Consider the following 17,294-nt stretch of genomic DNA (forward strand, 5'->3'; position numbering starts at 1 on the left):
AATGGAATGCCAATACCACGACGACTATTTTTTATTGCCCATGGCGCCCGTTCCCGTTACACCTGCATCCACCGGGGGGAAATTTTACGGGGGGTTTCCGCTTCACTGGTGGGGCGCGTTTATAGATACCTACGAAACACTGTGATTATGACGATAATACCTGTAAGACTGTAGGTTTTCTTCTTGAGATATGGAAATTTAAGTTCGTGGAGCGCGCGTTTTGAGCCCGCGGTCTCATCGCGACTAGGCCTCATCCCGAACCATCGCCTGAACCACAGACCCTCTCTACACGCACCCAAAACCCCCCCAAATTTACATCCCTTAAAATAATGGCCCGCAAGTCGAAGCTGGCGCCTGCCAAGGACGACGATCTCGTGCTCACCATCGACAGTGACGACGAACAGCTCGCAGTGGAGCAAGTGCTGCTGGGAGACGAAAGCGACGAAGAAGAGGAAACGGAGGCCGTTTCTGGCCAAACCAAGCTGAAAAACAATAAGAAAAATAAGAATAAGAGTAAGCAGGATGCTACTAAGGCTAAGGCTAAGGGTAAGGAAGGTAAGGGCAGAGAAGAGGAAGAGCCCAAGGAGAGTGCTGACTTGAACCCTGATTTCCAGTTCGATGCTGAAGGGATGGTCACGCAAGCGTTTGACGGATGGGACTTTTCTGGTGATTCTAAGGCTACCCCTCAAGTAGACCTCGATGGTATCTTACGGAGAAAAGGTGGTTTGGTGCTGACCATCGGGACTGAAAAGAAGGAGGGTAAAGAAGCTGAGGATGAGGTTGATGAAGATGAGGATGAAGCTAATGAGGAAGCTAATGAAGAAGAAGCTGACGCTGATGCTAATGGTGACGACGACGATGATGAGATTGCCATGGATGGGTTCGGTATGGGTGCTCAAGAAGACGACGAAGACGACGATGACGAGGAAGATGACGAGGAAAATGACGATGAAGAAGAACAGGAAGATGACGACGACGAAGCGGTTGAGGCGGATATGGATATGGAGTACCCGGATTCCGATGCCGATAACGACCTGGACTCCGAAGAGGCGAAGGCGGCGTTCTACGAGACGGCGGCCCCTACTCAGGCCCACACTTCATTTACCACGTTACAGCTTTCGCGTCCCGTGCTTAAAGGGTTAGCCAATTTAGGGTATACTTCTCCGTCGCCGATTCAGCTGGCAGCGATCCCTATTGCTCTTTTAGGCAAAGATATCGTTGCTGGGGCCCAAACCGGTTCCGGTAAGACGGCGGCGTTTATGATCCCCATCATCGAACGGTTAGTGTTTAAACCGGCGAAAGTGGCGCTGACTCGGGTCATCGTGTTAACCCCCACAAGAGAGTTGGCGATGCAAGTGTACGATGTTGGTAAGAAGATCGGGCAACACGTCAAAAACCTTTCGTTTGGGATGGCTGTGGGTGGTCTCAATTTGAGACAACAGGAACAGCAATTGAAGCAAAGACCCGATGTGGTTATCGCCACTCCGGGGAGATTGATCGACCATATCCGCAACTCGCCGTCGTTCTCGATCGACCAGCTTGAAGTGCTTGTCATCGACGAAGCCGACCGGATGCTCGACGAAGGGTTCCAGGCCGAGCTCGAGGAGATCTTGGGGTTGATCCCCAAGCACAAGCGGCAGACGCTCTTGTTCTCGGCGACGATGAACACCAAGATCCAGGACTTGATCAAATTGCTGTTGCAAAAGCCGGTGCGGATCATGATCGACCCGCCAAAGCTGGCGGCGCTGAAGTTGGTCCAGGAGTTTGTCCGGATCAGAAAACGTGACCAGTACAAGCCGGCGTTGTTGTACCTGCTCTGTCGCCAAGTGGGCGAGGTGCGGACAGTGGTGTTTGTCAGTCGTAAGGAGACCGCCCACCGATTGCGGATCATCTTGGGGTTGATGGGGATCAAGGTCGGCGAGTTGCACGGGCTGTTGACCCAGGAACAGCGTATCCAGGCGGTGAACGACTTCAAGCTGTTGACGGTGCCGATTTTGATCTGTACCGACTTGGCGGCGCGTGGTTTGGATATCCCCAAGATCGAGACCGTCATCAACTACGACATGCCCAAGCTGTACGAGATCTACTTGCACAGAGTCGGGCGTACCGCTCGTGCCGGCAGAGAAGGGCGTTCGATTTCGTTTGTTGGTGAGCTGAATCCTGATAGAGCCATTGTTCGTGATGCCGTCAAGTCGTTGGCGGAGACTAAAGGTAAGGCGCTTTCTCGTCACGTCGACTGGAAACAGATCGAAGAGCTTAATCAATTGGTCGAGCTGAAACTGGAGGCGGTCGAGGAAGTATTGGCGGAAGAAAAGCACGAGAAGCAGTTGTTGCACGCGGAAATGGAGTTGAACAAGGCGGAAAACATGATCAAGCACGAGAAGGAAATCGCCCTGAGGCCGAGACGGACGTGGTTCAGCGGCAAGGACCAGCAGCAGCAGAAACAGCCGAAGAAGCTTAACCTGAAGAAGAGAAAGCGGGCCGAGGAGTTGAGCGAAGGCGTCAGACTGTATAAGAAGACTAAAGCTGACCGTACTGCCGACGCCCAGCGGAACCCGAAGATGAAGAAGGGGAAGAAAGGTAAGGGGAGAAAGTAGACGAGATAGACGAAGCTAGCATCAGAAAAATACACGGAAAACGAAGCTTTGGTAGATGTGAAATTTGAGGTCATGGGACTGACAATACCCGGTTCAGAGCACAGAGGCTCCGGTCATGGTTTATAGGCTCTTAAGACTATGGTAACATTAATGTAGTTACAAATCGGGTAGAGCTATTTGCTCACGTTGGCATCAGGACTCCAGGTGGCAATGGACCACACTTTGCGGGTGGTGTTTGCTGACGCTGTCAGAATTGGGAATCACCTCCGTAAGCGGCTTTGCATTAAGTCCGGGGTACCAGTGCAGGCGAATGCAAGGCCACTTAACCCGTAATAACTATCGGCAATGTCACATCCTTCTTCCCCTGAGTATAGTCTTTTCTTATCTAATGCAATAACAGCCCCTCCAAGCACGGCAGAACTAGTAGCAATCAGCTTCGCATAGGTGTAGGTGCCTCAGTAGCAGGGAAACCCACAAGCAGACTTGTTAGCTTCGCGGTCAACCTCGATGGCTATGGTGACGGGCTACGTCATAGGTCAGGCTGTGGCGTTTCCTTGGCAAACAGTTTCAATGTTCCCTCTTTGCAGACAAATACGAGTCACATGACCCGTCAGCTAAAGCTTGCGTGAACACGAATGCAAAACTGAATTAACAGTTTGGTTTGTGGTAGGGCTCGCAAAAGTGTGTTCTCAGTTACACGTGAATGGTCGTAGATATTCGATTGGGGCTATTCTCGTATCAGCCACGTCCACCGTGAAGTTAATCCTGAAGCTTTAAACAGTTTCGGAGTTCTCTCGATGCAATTTCGCTTAATTTTTGTTAATTCATGCATCCGTGGTGCCGTGCCAGGCCCACGGCGTCTTTGGGTTGTGTCATCCTGTGAGGGGAACATCAAAGATCCGAATTCATCTCTATTTTCGGGGGCAAGCTTACTCAAATTGGTCCTCATCGGCAATTCCGTTTGCCATTGATTATCAATCACGTAACAATCGTTTGAGTAAGGTATGGTAATTTGGACGGATAACCTCGGTGGAGCCGCGGGGTAGCCGGAGAAGCTTTTTTAAACTAAAGGTCATGCTGAGCTCGTATGTGTGCTGACGTAGCCAACGGCACAGCACCAGAAATGGCCGTTGGGCCAGGTTTCAAGCTATTCAACCATCATGATTCAACGTAATTGAAGTTATCGAGAATAATGTTACTACCATTACAAAAAGTGTGGTGAGCCGGGTGCAAAGGGTGAACGACGTTACACGGTCTTCAAGGGTCTGACGATGTTGAGAGCAAGGTCATCATTGATGGCTACAATTTGGAGCAGCCATCCGCCCACGGTGCTGTTCTTTTTGACACCAATGGCAATGTTGTGGTGGTGTCCAGTATCGTTGATTTCGTTCTTGGTCCGAACGTCTCCTCCGCAGGAGTCAACTCGATGCTCGACTTTGCCAACCAAACCAAGAAGACCCAGGTCCACGACTTGAGCAAATCCTCCAGTAACTGCGGAAACAAAGGTGATGGTAAGAACGACGGTGACAAGGACGACGATAAGAAGAGCGACGCTACCACCTTGGGTGTGTCCAAGACGAGATTGGTGGGTGGTCGCCGCTATGGTGGCGTCGGTGTTGTGATCAGGCCAATATTGGGAACTGATCTAAATATAGCCGGGCCTAAGCTATTTCATAAGAATAAACATGATTCGACTCTGCATGTGTGTACTCGTATAAAGTCAATATTCCACTGGGTGGCCTCAAACATACTGGTACAAATTACCGTAGAAGTCACCCCTAGATCGTCCTACTGTCGATAGATCTAGCACTTTTGATGACTCTCAGGTGATTCCACTTTAACTATAGTCTCTGAGGTATCACTAATTTTACGTAGTCTATTCTCGTATTCTCTATCAGTACCACGCAGCCGCGCCCCTCCTGAAGTATAATTTCGACTACATGTACATTGCATGGAATGTGACTGATACCATGTGGGCGCAGAAGTGGAAACCTTTTACCTATAAGAACAGACGACTCGTTTCCTGTTTATCTCGTTTCAACAATCGCTTTGGCTTATGAACTTGTTGACCGTGTTCGCCTGGGCTTCCGCCGCCGTCGCTGCGTCTAAGCAATACGACGCGCTCCAGTTCACCAACCTTGGCTTCAATGGCCAGTACACGCCGGTGCTGGCTCTCAACGACCCTGAACTGGACACCTGCTCGTGTCAAGTTGGCGACGCCGTAAGTTTCTCGGGACCGGGCACGCCGTTCGACGAGGACGTTGCCGTCTACGTGCGCGGGCCCTTGCAACTAAGATTCTTCTATGTGTTCACCTCGGACGACTTTGTCTTGGGTAGTAACGACAGTTCGTGGACGGTGGTGGCGGGCTACAACGGTACCAAAGCTGAGAACCTCACGTTCTTGACTCCCGCGGGGGCTGATCTGAAGTGTCTTGGTAAGGCGTTGACCTATGCTGATTCTGATGGGACTAGCAAGGCAGACAAGGCGACGTTGTTGTCGCCAGATGCTGAGCTCAAGCTGAACGAGGAGCTCGTCATTTTCTCTGACCAGAAGTGTGGCAACCTGAGCGTGAATGGAGACTGCGGCGTCTACCGCAATGGGAGCCCTGCCTACCACGGGTTCAAAGGTAAGGCCAAGTTCTTTGTGTTCGGCTGGAAACTGGTCAACGACGTCGACCTGCCCAACACCGTCGCCCATTACAACAAGTCTGCCATTCTGTTGCTCAACGCCCGGATCCCGCGGACGTCGATGAACTTTAGGGATGGCAACTACAGCGACTGTCTGTGCTGGCTGCTGGGGTGTGGCGAGCTTACTGCGTTTGAAGCCACCGACGACGGACACAATGACCGGTTCAGAACGACGTTGCACAGTCTTCAGAACACGTACGACGTGGACAAGGGGAACACGATTGATGGCTACACTTTTCAAGACACACCCGTTGGTGGTGGTAGTGTGTTGATTGACACCGCCGGCAACGTCGTCGTGTTTGACATACCGGCGTATTTCCTCAATATGACCCTTACTTCGAGCGAACTCAATAAACTATACAACCTCACGGGAAAAACTCAGGTCTACGATGTGAGCAAAGCTACCAATAAGGATGGCAATGGGAAGTCGGATGGCGTCAGTGTTACTATCACCAAATGGAAGCTAGCGGTGGCGATGGCGGGCATCTTGGCCATGGTGATTTAAGATTGCAGTATTCAATCGATATGAGCTTTTTTAGCCAATGACGACAATGTAGCGTAAATCAAAAACCATCAAGGAGCTTGATACAGCAAATCGTCGTCGCTGCTATATCGGTGTAGGTTTCGTAAATGTACATCTATTTGGCACAGGTCGACCTCTGGAGATCAGAGTAATTGCATGAACCATACAGAGCTGCCCCATTAGTGGTCACCATCACGTTTGTGGACAAACCCACTAGCTAGATTTTCAGACATTTCTGGTATTCCAAAGATGGTCACTTCGGTGATGGTCTTGGCACTGAATGTGTTAAACCCTGCATCGGTAGAGGTGTGTTCATTGGCGTAAGCGAAGCGGTGTCTAGTCACCCTATGATGTAACTGCTTGTAAAGGTAGTAGCTTCCAATGGGTTGCTACACAGTAAATCACACCTGCCACTTCCTAAATGTAACGCGGTGTCGGCTTGACCAGCAGATACACTATATTGCCAAGGCGAGGGCATCGCAATCGTACCATATGCCCCAGAAGCCGACTTCACTAGCCCCACTCACCAGCCACCGCCCCCCCAGTGAGGCGCTGGACCACAATGCCATAGCCCCCGGGGTAGACAATGATCGGCGATGGTTACACCGGCAACGCCTGTGGCGTTACGGCGGAAGGGCGTGGTGGCCCCTTGCGGTGGATCTCGGACAGCAAGCGTGCTAAGTGAGCTCACCCCGCATCGAGGGCAAGGGGGGAGAGAGATAGGAGACGGTACCGTTGAACAGGGGTCGGTTGCGGTGTCGATGTGAGCAATTTGCCTCGGAGCAATTGCGGTAGCAGAGCCGTAAAGCACGCTATTACGGGGTAAGCCAGGATGGACGCGTGACGGTGAGACGTGCCATGACTAATGAAGGTGGCTTTCTTCGTTGCGAGCCCTGGTCCCCTTCGACGCACGGCTGCGAAATTCCAGATAACGCCCACGTGAGGGTGGCCCCCCGGGTTGTCTGCAGATTCCAGGTGCTCCCGAGGCTTCCGACTAGAAATAGTCGCCCCATCCCTGCCCGCTCGATTGCATTTTGCACAGCATGGACGACGAACTACGATCGCTTGGCGAGGTGTCGCTCCAGGCGTACCACCGGTGGTGCCAGCCGCTGCCGGGGGCCGCCGCCGCCGCCGCCGCCGCCGCCATCGCCTCGGTGCCCCGGGACTCGCGGGTCCGCCTCCGGCCCCAGTTCCGCAGCTTCGACCCTGCCAGCGTCGACAAGATGGCGCTTATCGAGGAGAACCCCGACGTGTCGGTGTCGGTGGCGCCCCGCCAGTGATGTTACCAAAATGGGCGTTGTGAAACGTGGGTTGGTTTTGACGAGGGGGGATTAGATGATAGCAGATTTAGCATTTACGGTTTAGTGGCGGTCGATACGCACTAAACTAATCATTATAGCATGTTTCATCCGTCGTGTAGGTTTTTGTGTCGCCTGACGCTCGCCTAAGCTATCGTCCGGGGGGGGGGGCTGTCCCAGCAACCAAACGCTCGAGGAGAGGTCCGGTGTGGTGTCGTCGACGCGTCTTTTCGACGCGTTGACGCTTACCTTATCGCTTACGTAATTTTACCGAAATAGATAACAGACTTTATACCACGGAACATCGTTGCCATATCCATGGCAAAGCCGGCCTTGACTACCTACGAGTCGAGCTGCACAAAATCAATGACTCCCGCCGCTACACAAAGTACTTTGTTCTCATGGTCTCGTATGTCTCATTAAATTCGTCTCTTTCGTAACACTATATCAAATTCCCACAGACTGAGTCAACAGCCTTATCCCAAAATGTCAATCAAGCTGACATGTGTTTTTTTTGATTTTTTTGTTTTGTTTTCCAGTGAATGTCGAAGTATCTCGACAAGTGAGCAACAGAACCTCTTCACCTGAAACTTAGCCCAGCGCTTCTTGCTGTTTCTTCTGCTCACAGGTAAGGAGTAACTCTTTAGCACCTTTCTCCTTGATGACAGTCCCGGGAAACTGCTTTTCCATTGCCTCGATCAATTGACCACATTCAAAGGTGATCTTTTCTGACTGGGCCAATTTATAACGATCATAGGCATAATTTTCATGCTCTTCCTCCAATTGGGTTGCAGCCTTAGGTCCCCGTTTCTTTGTCTTCAACGGCGCAACTCGCCCCAGGTTGTGGTATTGCCTAACCCAACCTTCTGCAGTCTTGTGGTTAACGTTGGCCTCAGCTGCAGCCGCTTTAACGTTAGGCGTGCCACCGGTTTCTCTCTACATTCTCTCATAGATATCAATGAGGTGCTTGATCTCGGCGTTCGTGTAATTTCTGATAGATCGAATGGAGTTCTCGCTAAAATTAGCGGGAGGAGCAGTATCAGGAGCAGTATCAGGAGCAGTATCAGGAGCATTTCAGGAGCAGCTTCCAGGGCGGTTTAAGGGCCATTGTCAGACCACGCTTCCAGAGCGGTTTCAGAGTCAGTGTCAGAAGCAGTTTCAGACTCGGCATCCACCAATTCGAAGAGTTCTCATCACCAGAAAAGACTTGGTATTGTTCTTGCGCTACAAGAACTTCACCATCGCCGGTTGGTTGGGCCACACGGTGGCCACCCCCTTGAATCAGGGGTGGACGCCGCTTCGGAGGTTTCTCCGGTGGTCCATTGGCAATCGTCCGACGCTTCGTGCCAACATTTCTGGGTCTTTGAGAGCTCATCGTGGTTGAGGATAGGGGTTAGTAAGTGGTTTAACTCCGGAGGGCAGGGCGGAAGATCGCGTTGTATACACGCGACCGCGCGACCGCACGCGACAGTGCGAGCGAAAAAAAAAAAAAATAAATAAAATAAAAAAAACAGTGCGAAAAAAAGACCTCTCTGAGATTCGAAAGCGTCCCAGGAAAAAATCACATGCTGATTTTTCTGGCGCGCAAACCCCCACCATAGCGCACCAACAAATAGATTTTTGCCAACCACAAGCAAAATGCAATTGACCGAGTTCGCCGTCGATTTCGCCCACGACACCGTGTACTTGGCACAGCACTTCCGCGAGTTCATCAGTGTCAACGACTCGCTCAAGTATGCCGTGTTCCTTATCACGTTCAACCCGGTGTACTGGAACATTGTTGCTCGTCTCGAATACAAGACCCACTTCCTCACCAAGATTTTCGGCGGGCTGGCCAAGCTTGGGTGCTACTTTTTAGCGTTCACCATCTTCACCCTTGGTCTTTACCGTGACCACGTGTACAATGCCGCCCTTGCTGAACAGCCCACTTACTGGCCCTACCTCGAAAACCCCGTGGTGACGGCGTTGGCATTGGCGTTATTTGGCTGGGGCTCGGTATTGGTGGTGACGCTGATGTGGGCATTGGGCGTCACTGGTACCTACTTGGGCGACTACTTCGGCATTTTGATGAGCGAACGGGTCACTGGCTTCCCCTTTAACGTTAACGACAACCCCATGTACAATGGGTCCACTTTGTGCTTTTTGGGCACGGCGTTGTGGTACGCGAAGCCCGCTGGTATTGCCGTGGCTGCCTATGTGTTCATCATGTACCGGGTGGCTCTTTGGTTCGAAGAACCGTTCACCGCCATGATCTACCGCAACAAGGCGGCTCAAGACGCCAAGAAGGCGTCGTAAGCCTTTTGCAGACGTCTCTTTCAACAAGAATGTGTGCAGGCCGCAGTGTTCAACATCGCTTTGGCTGGCCAAACGCTGTACATAGAATTAACATGCTACTTATAATCTTCGATATCGGCCTGGTCGCAGGCGGTGGTGTGAGTTGTACTGCACATAACAAACGCCGCACCCCACATTCACTCCACCACCACCATCTCGCCATGCTTCTTCCGCCCCACTGCTTAGCACGCCCGCTAGCGTGTGCGCAATGGGCAGGGCACCACCAGCTTGTGTCGCTGTTCCCCTCGTCCACCAGCTATTCAGCGGTGGCAGCATACCTTGTGGTGGCTGAAAACTACTTGGACACCATCTGGGACGAGACCTTAGCCAGCGTCGCCAAAATCCCCTGGGACGACGAGCTGGAGATCTATATCACCAAGGAGCGGGTATCCACCGGTGATCGGCTTGTTTCCAAGTTCAGAAAGTCCACACAGGAGTCTGTAGCCGAGTGGACAGGTGACGACGAAAAAGGGCTTGTTCTCGCCAACATTGGGTTTGCCTACGTCACCCTCGGCCTGCTATTGGCTAAACAGCTGTTGGAAAGTGGCCACGACCAGTGGAAGAGCGTGGTGGATTTGTACAAGAAGGCATTGGCGGTAGCGAAGCTCGGGACTCTGAAGTTTGGAAAAGCGGGGTTTGCCGTGCTTAACACCGTGGCCGATGTCCTGCTTCAGTTGCTGGTAGTAGCAAAACAGAGCTACACTGCTAGAACCACCAGTACCGTAAGTGCTAGTGGAATGCTCTCAAGGGCAGCAATCTACGCTGCCACCCAGCTTGGCTCTTTACAACAAACTCTTCCCCCCAATGCTGTGGTGGTGGATTATTTTGAGGCACTTGTACGCTACGCTCGAGCTTATGCTGCTTACTATACCGCTATTGACCACTATGACCAAAAGAAGATTGGCCACGCCCTAGGCCTCTTACAACTAGGCATCATTGCTCTTCAAGGACGCAATCACGTGGTTAACGAACTGAGTCTGTCTTTATCCAAGCCAAAATCTAAACTTTTGGAGCTACGCCGGGACCGCAAAAATGATAAAGTGGTGAGAAAGCTGCGCCCCGTGATCTCAAAGAAGATTGAGGCTTTTGTGCCTATAGACACCCAGGAGTTGCTTGATCTGATCCTACTGCTTCAACAAAGCTACACCAAGGAGAACGAGACGTTGGCATTCCAGCTAGTGGTGGATTGGCGTGAGATTGAAGATAATGCCCAGTGGCCGTTGGGGAAACCAATACCTCTACTGGGCCTTCCTGAGTACACTCCGGGGAAACAGAAAAACGTAAACACAGCACTGCTGTACTCTGGCCAGGGTGCCTACTATTGATCACTTTAGCTTGTCACCTTGCCTTTGCTAATCAGTCTTTGCTTCATACGAGCAATAGTCAAGTGGTTTTGTTACTCTAGTGTTGAGTATTTCTGAATCCAGATGACGTCTCAGTTTTGATTTTCAGGGTTTATAGAAGGGAATGAGTACTTTGGTGGAGTTATGGAAGTGGTGGGTACACGTCTTTAGTGAGATCTCTCACTACTGTCAACGCGCAAGTATATATCCGATCGGAGTTGTCGCGAACTCAAACGAACTGATCCTGGGCTCCAAACTGGGATTTCAATAAAATAACCAATTAATCTAATTATCACAGGGCATCCCTTCAAATTAACACAATTTCAAAGTTCCCATATTTGCCAGTCGTCCGAGACCCACGGATTTGCGAAAATTTGTACCCCACACTCAACTTTAATTGGGACAGTGGAAATTAAGATGACGTTCCAGGGACTTCCGTCTACGGTACACAAACGGATCTTTTCCTTGCTTGATGTTCCCTCAGTGTGTCGACTTTACATTGCCTTTTCTGAGGAGCCAGTGGCGACCACAATAGCTGAGTTTCTCGATACCACCAAGATACGAGTCTCCGCCGAGTATGTAATCACTGGAGATACGGAAAAGATTGATTTCGATACATTAGCAAAGCTTCCTCCATGTGATATTCACGTCGACACTTCACCGGGACTTATGCAATTGACTGGATGGCACCTCCAGAGAATCCCGTATAAGCTGTTGGCATTGTCAATTGACGCCTATTTCAAAGATGGGGGTCAATTACAACTTACAGGTATAGAACCTAGTGAGTTAAGTCTCACACGAATGAGACTTGATACCGAAAGCATCCCTACCACTGTCGCTAAGCTTTCACTTGACCATTGTACTATCAAGCTGGTACAAAGCTTTGAGCACTTGCTGAGCCTTACCCACTTTTTTGGGAAAACTTGCAACTTTAATGATAGCCTCAAGTTGCCTCAGCTGATCACTAATCTTGAGATTCACCATGAAGACGATGGCTCGGATCTCTCTGATCTGTTCAAGTTTGACGCTCTGGGCTTGAGAAATCTTAGACACGTGTGCCACCAAAACATGGCTAACCTCCCCTGGTCCCAGCTTGAATCAGTTACCCACGTGACATCTATTGAGAGTGATCATTTGGATCAAGTTGAGGAGATTCACTTTTGTCTGACTAAACACTCTCTTAAACACATATCATGTCCCAAGCTTAAGTGTGTGAGATACAGTACTGCTGACTTACAGTCACTGGTAGACGTCACTGAGCGTTTCACAACCTCTCAACTTGCCCAGTTAGTTGAGCTTGAGAGTAATTTTACAGTGCGTGACTTGTCGTTGGTGCCAAACATCCAAAAGTTGCACATTTCCGTCGATGAACCAATCACTGATGCTTTTGAAATTTCTCCCAAATTGATGGAGTTGGGAGTTTACTCGACAAACTCTATTGAGAGTGTTCCCGCTCAGCTTAAAGTATTCAAGTGCTGGGGGGCTAGAGACGTCAATGTCCAATCGGCAAACCTTAGAGAGTTGGCCATTGAACGAGCGTCACACGCTGACATTAAATGTCCTCGACTCACCGCGTTGAAGTTGGAAGAAATCGCAGAGATTGGTGAGATTTTCACCCCTAACTTGGTCAAATTATCTTGTGGACTGTGTGAAACGGAATTACCATTTGAAACGGCATTTCCCCGTCTTGCTTACTTAACTGTGGCTGACTTGAGCCAAGACCTTGCTCTTGAGCGGCACCTCAAATCTGTTGAGCTTGAGAGTTTTGATGTGGAAACTTTGTCACTTTCGGCGGATGTGGTGTCTCTTAGTAATGGCCATAGTGAGTCATATGCTATTACAGCTAATGTGTTCCGTTCCAACGTTGGTATCGAAGACGTTAGCGAAATCAGCTGCCGTGAATTGCAATATTACACAATCTATAAAGTCCCCCTAATGGTTGAAAAGTTAACCATTGACTGGGCCTCGCTATACGACTTTGATGAAGACTTTCCCGTCCCCAATGTCGAGGTGGAACCAATGGACGACCCGCAACTTCTTGAGCTTGAACAATGCGACAGACTCAGGTCCATCCTTATCAAGTCTGCCAACTTTAGCGAATACGAAGGGGACACCATTACCATCCCTTCTTCGGTTGTTCAATTCAGATTGGGTAAATTTGCATTAGGTGACTCGAAGTTTGACATTGAGGATGAATCACATGTTATCCATTTTGAGTGCTGTCGGAGTGATGAAGAAGACTCATTGGAAACATTTGGGTTTTCTAAACCACCAGCATCATGCTATATGCCTCCCAATAATGTGAGCTTTCAACCGGATTTACTTAAAGGCGAAGACGATGATGATGATGACAATGACTCCCTGTATAAACGGCACCGGAGCTCATGATAAGGGATGATTAAAATAATATACAGCACCGTCCACAGTTGATTAATCCCTAAAAATTGTATAATTGCCAATTATTATTCACAATTTTGTAAAATTTTCATAATCTTCACAACAAGTGGAATTGAGGTAGAATAATGGTATAAACCCACATGTAAGTTGGTACGGCAATAGAATATGAGGCTGTAAAGAAAGAGAGGATTAGAGCTTGCAGAAGTAAGGTTGGCTCATTAGAGTATATCTGAACAGGGTCTGTGCGATTCAGTCAAACTTGTGAGTTCGTTAATCTGGAAAAAGTGAGTTGGTCGGAGCTTTCGGCGTCACTGCGGTGGCAATAATGCAAATACATATGTTGTCGTTGACAGAACCACCCCGTAAATCATGCTGCCTGATGATGTCATATGAAATTACAAAAAGAGCCATTCGACATCACAAATGGACAATAAGGTCGATCAAACGTCGCTCCTCGGTGAAATTCACTGTTTGATGTCGTCGCTGTTTGGTTTGCGGCCATTTCTCGTTTGAGTCGTGGTTGATAATTACATTCCATTTCAATTATACAAACCAGGGCCACTGACCATGCTGTCAACCAAGCGCAAATGGTTTAGTGGTAAAATCCAACGTTGCCATCGTTGGGCCCCCGGTTCGATTCCGGGTTTGCGCATTGTTTTTTGAACTACACATCCCCAGCTATGTCGGTTGTTATGCTGGTATGTCAATGAGACGTTTAACACCTATTTTTGGTGTGTAGGTGTTGGTTCCAGTTGGGCTAATTACTGATTAGAGAGATAACAGCTCTGAAGAATATCCATTTATTTTGTTCAAAGACAAGACAACAAGTTCGACTTTCTCGTTAACCAAACTACTCCCACTGGCTAGACTTTCAGCTACCAAATAATGGCTCAGTTGTAAACAATACATACTCAATCCGGACGACTCATGGTTAAGCGATGCACGTCAACATTGTGAATAGTAAAAAAAGAAAGTTCTCAGTACTGCCATTAGACGATTTCTTGAATAACTCAGTGATGATGCGATGGGATCTATCTGTTCCACGTACAGTCTTGCAAATAACCTGCTAATAGTCCTTTAGGTCCAGATAGCTTAAGAGCTTCGGGGTCAGCAAATTCCAGATCACCCGATTGTTCCAAACACTGGGTATAGCCGAGATCTCTGCCCAACACGCAAATGGCATGGCATATTACCTCTGAGTGAAAGGGATACTGCTGGCAAAAGGCTAAACATTAGTTGATGCCTGGACCACTTCAAGAAAACCTCAAACACATCACCTCTAAGCGGAACACCAACTCGTAATGGAAATGGCGGTTAGCAGATTGGGAAAAACTCAACTTCCACAAACCACTCACCTTTAGTTCACTGCTTTCTCGCCATCTCTAAGGCACAGCAAACAGTAACAATTAGACATTAAACATTGGACTTTGTCCGAGTGGATGACGAGCGATTTTTGTTCGGGACTGTCCGATGTAAACTTCGGCGGCGTCGATGACGGCGCGCGCGGCTGCGACCCAACATCCCAATCGGGTATGTCTATGCGCCGGCGATCTCGTCCATGTCCTATTTATAGCAAAATAACCGGTAAAACGGGGATATTTTGACACAATTTCAAAAGAAATTGTAACACCGTATCCTATAAACATGGTAGACCGTTTGAGCTTGTAGTGCCCAAGCAATCGGAACTCGTGTTCCTATATCTAACCGCGTCGGAAACTGTTATGAGCGCATGGTGGGCGAAAGTAGCGGCTATCGCGATCTTATCAAGATCGACCAGAGGGATACTGAAGGACAGTAGTCCACTTACAAAAAAGTAGTAGTCAAAGCTTCAACTATGTTTAATTTTCACAACCAGAGCATGATTTTATTATCTTACCATAAATTCTATTGCTCGCTTACATCCGGGGGGGCCTAAGCGAAGGTTCAGTGGTACGGTGAGGGGTAAGATAGCACAGCGCTTGCATGAATCAGTTTTGATTATAATCAGCGTGATTCCTGAGCTTTGGCAGCAATGACGGAGGGATACGTGTATGCTCCCGGCACCGTCCACTTGGTCGACGTCGACAACATCTTGGATGTCAAGAAACAGGAGGGGAAGAACAAGAACATTATCCTCAACCCTCAGCCATCAAACAACCCCAACGACCCCTTGAGATGGTCCCAGAGGAAAAAGTACTTCCAGTTTGGGCTCCTATGGTTCTGGGGGTTCATGTTGGCAGTGCTGGCGAACTTTAGTGGTCCCGCCTACGACCCGTGGATTGCTGATCTCCACACCAGCTACGGCGACTTGAACGTTGCCGCAGCGTTGTTATTCTTGTTTTTAGGGCTTGGCTGTTTATTTCTCCAGCCGACAGCGATGAAGCTAGGCCGCCGTTTTGTCTACCTTTTGTGTACGGTGCTTGTGATGCTTGCAATGGTGGTTGGCGGTGTCGGCAAGAACGTGCTGTACATCCAGGGGCTGTACATTTTGATTGGCTTTGCCGCTGCCCCCGTGGACTCGTTGGTGGAGATTTCCAGTACCGATGTGTTTTTCCAACACGAGCGGAGCACGGCGTTTGCCCTTATGATTCTTGCGTTGTATGCTGGTTCCAACTTAGGGCCCGTGGCTGCTGGGTTTATTGTCGATGCGATGAAGTGGCAGTGGCTTTTCTGGATCCAGTTGTTCATCTACGCCGGGCTCATTGTCATCCAGTTCTTTTTGATGTTTGACACGACATTTTACCGAGACCACGAGGAGGAGGATAAGTTGGAGGCGGAAATTATTAGCGTGGTGATGTCACACGACTCCATGGCTTTAAGCCACGGAAAAGAGAAAGGAAACGGCCAGATTGACGAAGTTGTGTCTCACTCGTCAGAGCTGGTGGACGGCAATATCAAGAAACGTACGTATAAAGACTCGCTCAGATTAATCGAAACTGAGTACAGCGACCCGCGCCCCTGGTACGTGATCTTTTTACGGCCATTTCTCCTCATTTCGTTCCCGGCTGTCGCCTGGTCTGGCTTGACTTATGGAGCCCAGATCATGTGGTTGGAGCTCATGTCCGTCACCCAGTCGTTGGTGTTCTCTGATGAGCCGTATAACTTCTCCCCTAATGGAGTAGGGCTCACGAACTTGGCTCCGTTTGTTGGTTGCATCATCGGCATGCTTTACGGCGGTAACTATGTCGATTGGTTATCGGTCCGGTTAGCGAAAAAGAACCACGGGATCTTTGAGCCCGAGATGAGACTCAACGCGATGTGGCTTCCCTTAATCACCAATGCCGGCGGGATCCTCGCCTACGGCCTCGGGTGTAACGCTGGCGTTCATTGGGCCCTCCCCGTCGTGCTTGGCTATGGGTGTCTCGGCTTCTCCATGGCGTCCTCGGGGGCGATCTGTTTAACTTATGCTGTCGATTCGTACCACAAAGTTGGGCTGGAGGCGTTGGTGATCATTTTGTTGTTCCGCAACTTGATTGGCATGGCGTTCTGCTTTGCCATCGACCCGTGGTTGCAAGGGTGCGGGTTGGTGGTGATGACGTGGCTCATGTTCATGTTGTCGGTGGTGATCAACGGGCTGTATGTCGTGATGCTTATTTGGGGCAAACAAATGAGACTCTGGACCGCCGACCGTTACCACAAGATCAGCAACCCCCACTTTGGTGAGTTCTGGAAGAGATCAAAGTAGAGGGCGAAACCACTATTAATTAATGTACTTGTATTGTCAGCACACGATTGGTTACTGGGTAACTCTTGGGAGCTTTGGTAAAACCCAAAAGGCCATCTAGTTAATCTCAGGGATTAAAATGTCCAAAGTAGTTTGCACCATTGATTGATCACATCTCCTAACCAGGAAATGTCGATGATTGATTATAGACTTGGGGAAATGATAGGCATCAGTTCATCATTGTTGTACCTCTTGCTCAGCCTCAGTGGATGGATACTGTTCCATTGCTGATTGTGAGTGCTTCATGTCATTTCAGGATAAATCATTATTGTTCCAAACAGATCAAATAACGTCATGAGCTTCGATGGATCTTTGTGGGGTGATGGAAATTACGCGAGCCGCACAGCAATCACGAGCATTAACGGATGAGCATTCACGGATGACAACTTTAACCATTACTGTCGCTTCATT

The 17,294-nt window shown here is 49.4% G+C and overlaps 8 protein-coding genes across 8 annotated transcripts; all 8 read left to right on the top strand. All coding sequences in view use genetic code 12, as the record gives it.

Moving 5' to 3' along the window:
* Window positions 1-329: 329 nt before the first annotated feature.
* Window positions 330-4,398, top strand: DRS1 (putative ATP-dependent RNA helicase; the record flags this gene model as incomplete). The annotated part of the gene is made up of 2 exons (XM_034158076.1): window positions 330-2,580; window positions 3,860-4,398. The coding sequence occupies 2 exons, from the start codon at window positions 330-332 to the stop codon at window positions 4,396-4,398; spliced, it is 2,790 nt and encodes a 929-aa protein (XP_034010125.1).
* Window positions 4,399-4,653: 255 nt separating this feature from the next.
* DIURU_005129 (uncharacterized protein) lies at window positions 4,654-5,790 on the top strand (the record flags this gene model as incomplete). The annotated part of the gene is made up of 1 exon (XM_034158077.1): window positions 4,654-5,790. The coding sequence occupies one exon, from the start codon at window positions 4,654-4,656 to the stop codon at window positions 5,788-5,790; it is 1,137 nt and encodes a 378-aa protein (XP_034010126.1).
* A 1,061-nt stretch (window positions 5,791-6,851) lies between these two features.
* DIURU_005130 (uncharacterized protein) lies at window positions 6,852-7,088 on the top strand (the record flags this gene model as incomplete). The annotated part of the gene is made up of 1 exon (XM_034158079.1): window positions 6,852-7,088. The coding sequence occupies one exon, from the start codon at window positions 6,852-6,854 to the stop codon at window positions 7,086-7,088; it is 237 nt and encodes a 78-aa protein (XP_034010127.1).
* Window positions 7,089-8,109: 1,021 nt separating this feature from the next.
* Window positions 8,110-8,490, top strand: DIURU_005131 (uncharacterized protein; the record flags this gene model as incomplete). The annotated part of the gene is made up of 1 exon (XM_034158080.1): window positions 8,110-8,490. The coding sequence occupies one exon, from the start codon at window positions 8,110-8,112 to the stop codon at window positions 8,488-8,490; it is 381 nt and encodes a 126-aa protein (XP_034010128.1).
* A 254-nt stretch (window positions 8,491-8,744) lies between these two features.
* On the top strand, window positions 8,745-9,401 carry OPI3 (bifunctional phosphatidyl-N-methylethanolamine N-methyltransferase/phosphatidyl-N-dimethylethanolamine N-methyltransferase; the record flags this gene model as incomplete). The annotated part of the gene is made up of 1 exon (XM_034158081.1): window positions 8,745-9,401. One exon carries the CDS (start codon window positions 8,745-8,747, stop codon window positions 9,399-9,401), a length of 657 nt encoding a protein of 218 aa, XP_034010129.1.
* Window positions 9,402-9,601: 200 nt separating this feature from the next.
* On the top strand, window positions 9,602-10,765 carry DIURU_005133 (uncharacterized protein; the record flags this gene model as incomplete). Its single annotated transcript, XM_034158082.1, has 1 exon — window positions 9,602-10,765. The coding sequence occupies one exon, from the start codon at window positions 9,602-9,604 to the stop codon at window positions 10,763-10,765; it is 1,164 nt and encodes a 387-aa protein (XP_034010130.1).
* A 435-nt stretch (window positions 10,766-11,200) lies between these two features.
* Window positions 11,201-13,171, top strand: DIURU_005134 (uncharacterized protein; the record flags this gene model as incomplete). The annotated part of the gene is made up of 1 exon (XM_034158083.1): window positions 11,201-13,171. The coding sequence occupies one exon, from the start codon at window positions 11,201-11,203 to the stop codon at window positions 13,169-13,171; it is 1,971 nt and encodes a 656-aa protein (XP_034010131.1).
* Window positions 13,172-15,191: 2,020 nt separating this feature from the next.
* On the top strand, window positions 15,192-16,844 carry DIURU_005135 (uncharacterized protein; the record flags this gene model as incomplete). Its single annotated transcript, XM_034158084.1, has 1 exon — window positions 15,192-16,844. One exon carries the CDS (start codon window positions 15,192-15,194, stop codon window positions 16,842-16,844), a length of 1,653 nt encoding a protein of 550 aa, XP_034010132.1.
* Window positions 16,845-17,294: the final 450 nt, after the last annotated feature.

The sequence above is a fragment of the Diutina rugosa genome (assembly GCF_008704595.1).
Source record: "Diutina rugosa strain CBS 613 chromosome Unknown scaffold38_size132560, whole genome shotgun sequence".
Taxonomy (NCBI): Eukaryota; Fungi; Ascomycota; class Pichiomycetes; order Serinales; family Debaryomycetaceae; genus Diutina; species Diutina rugosa.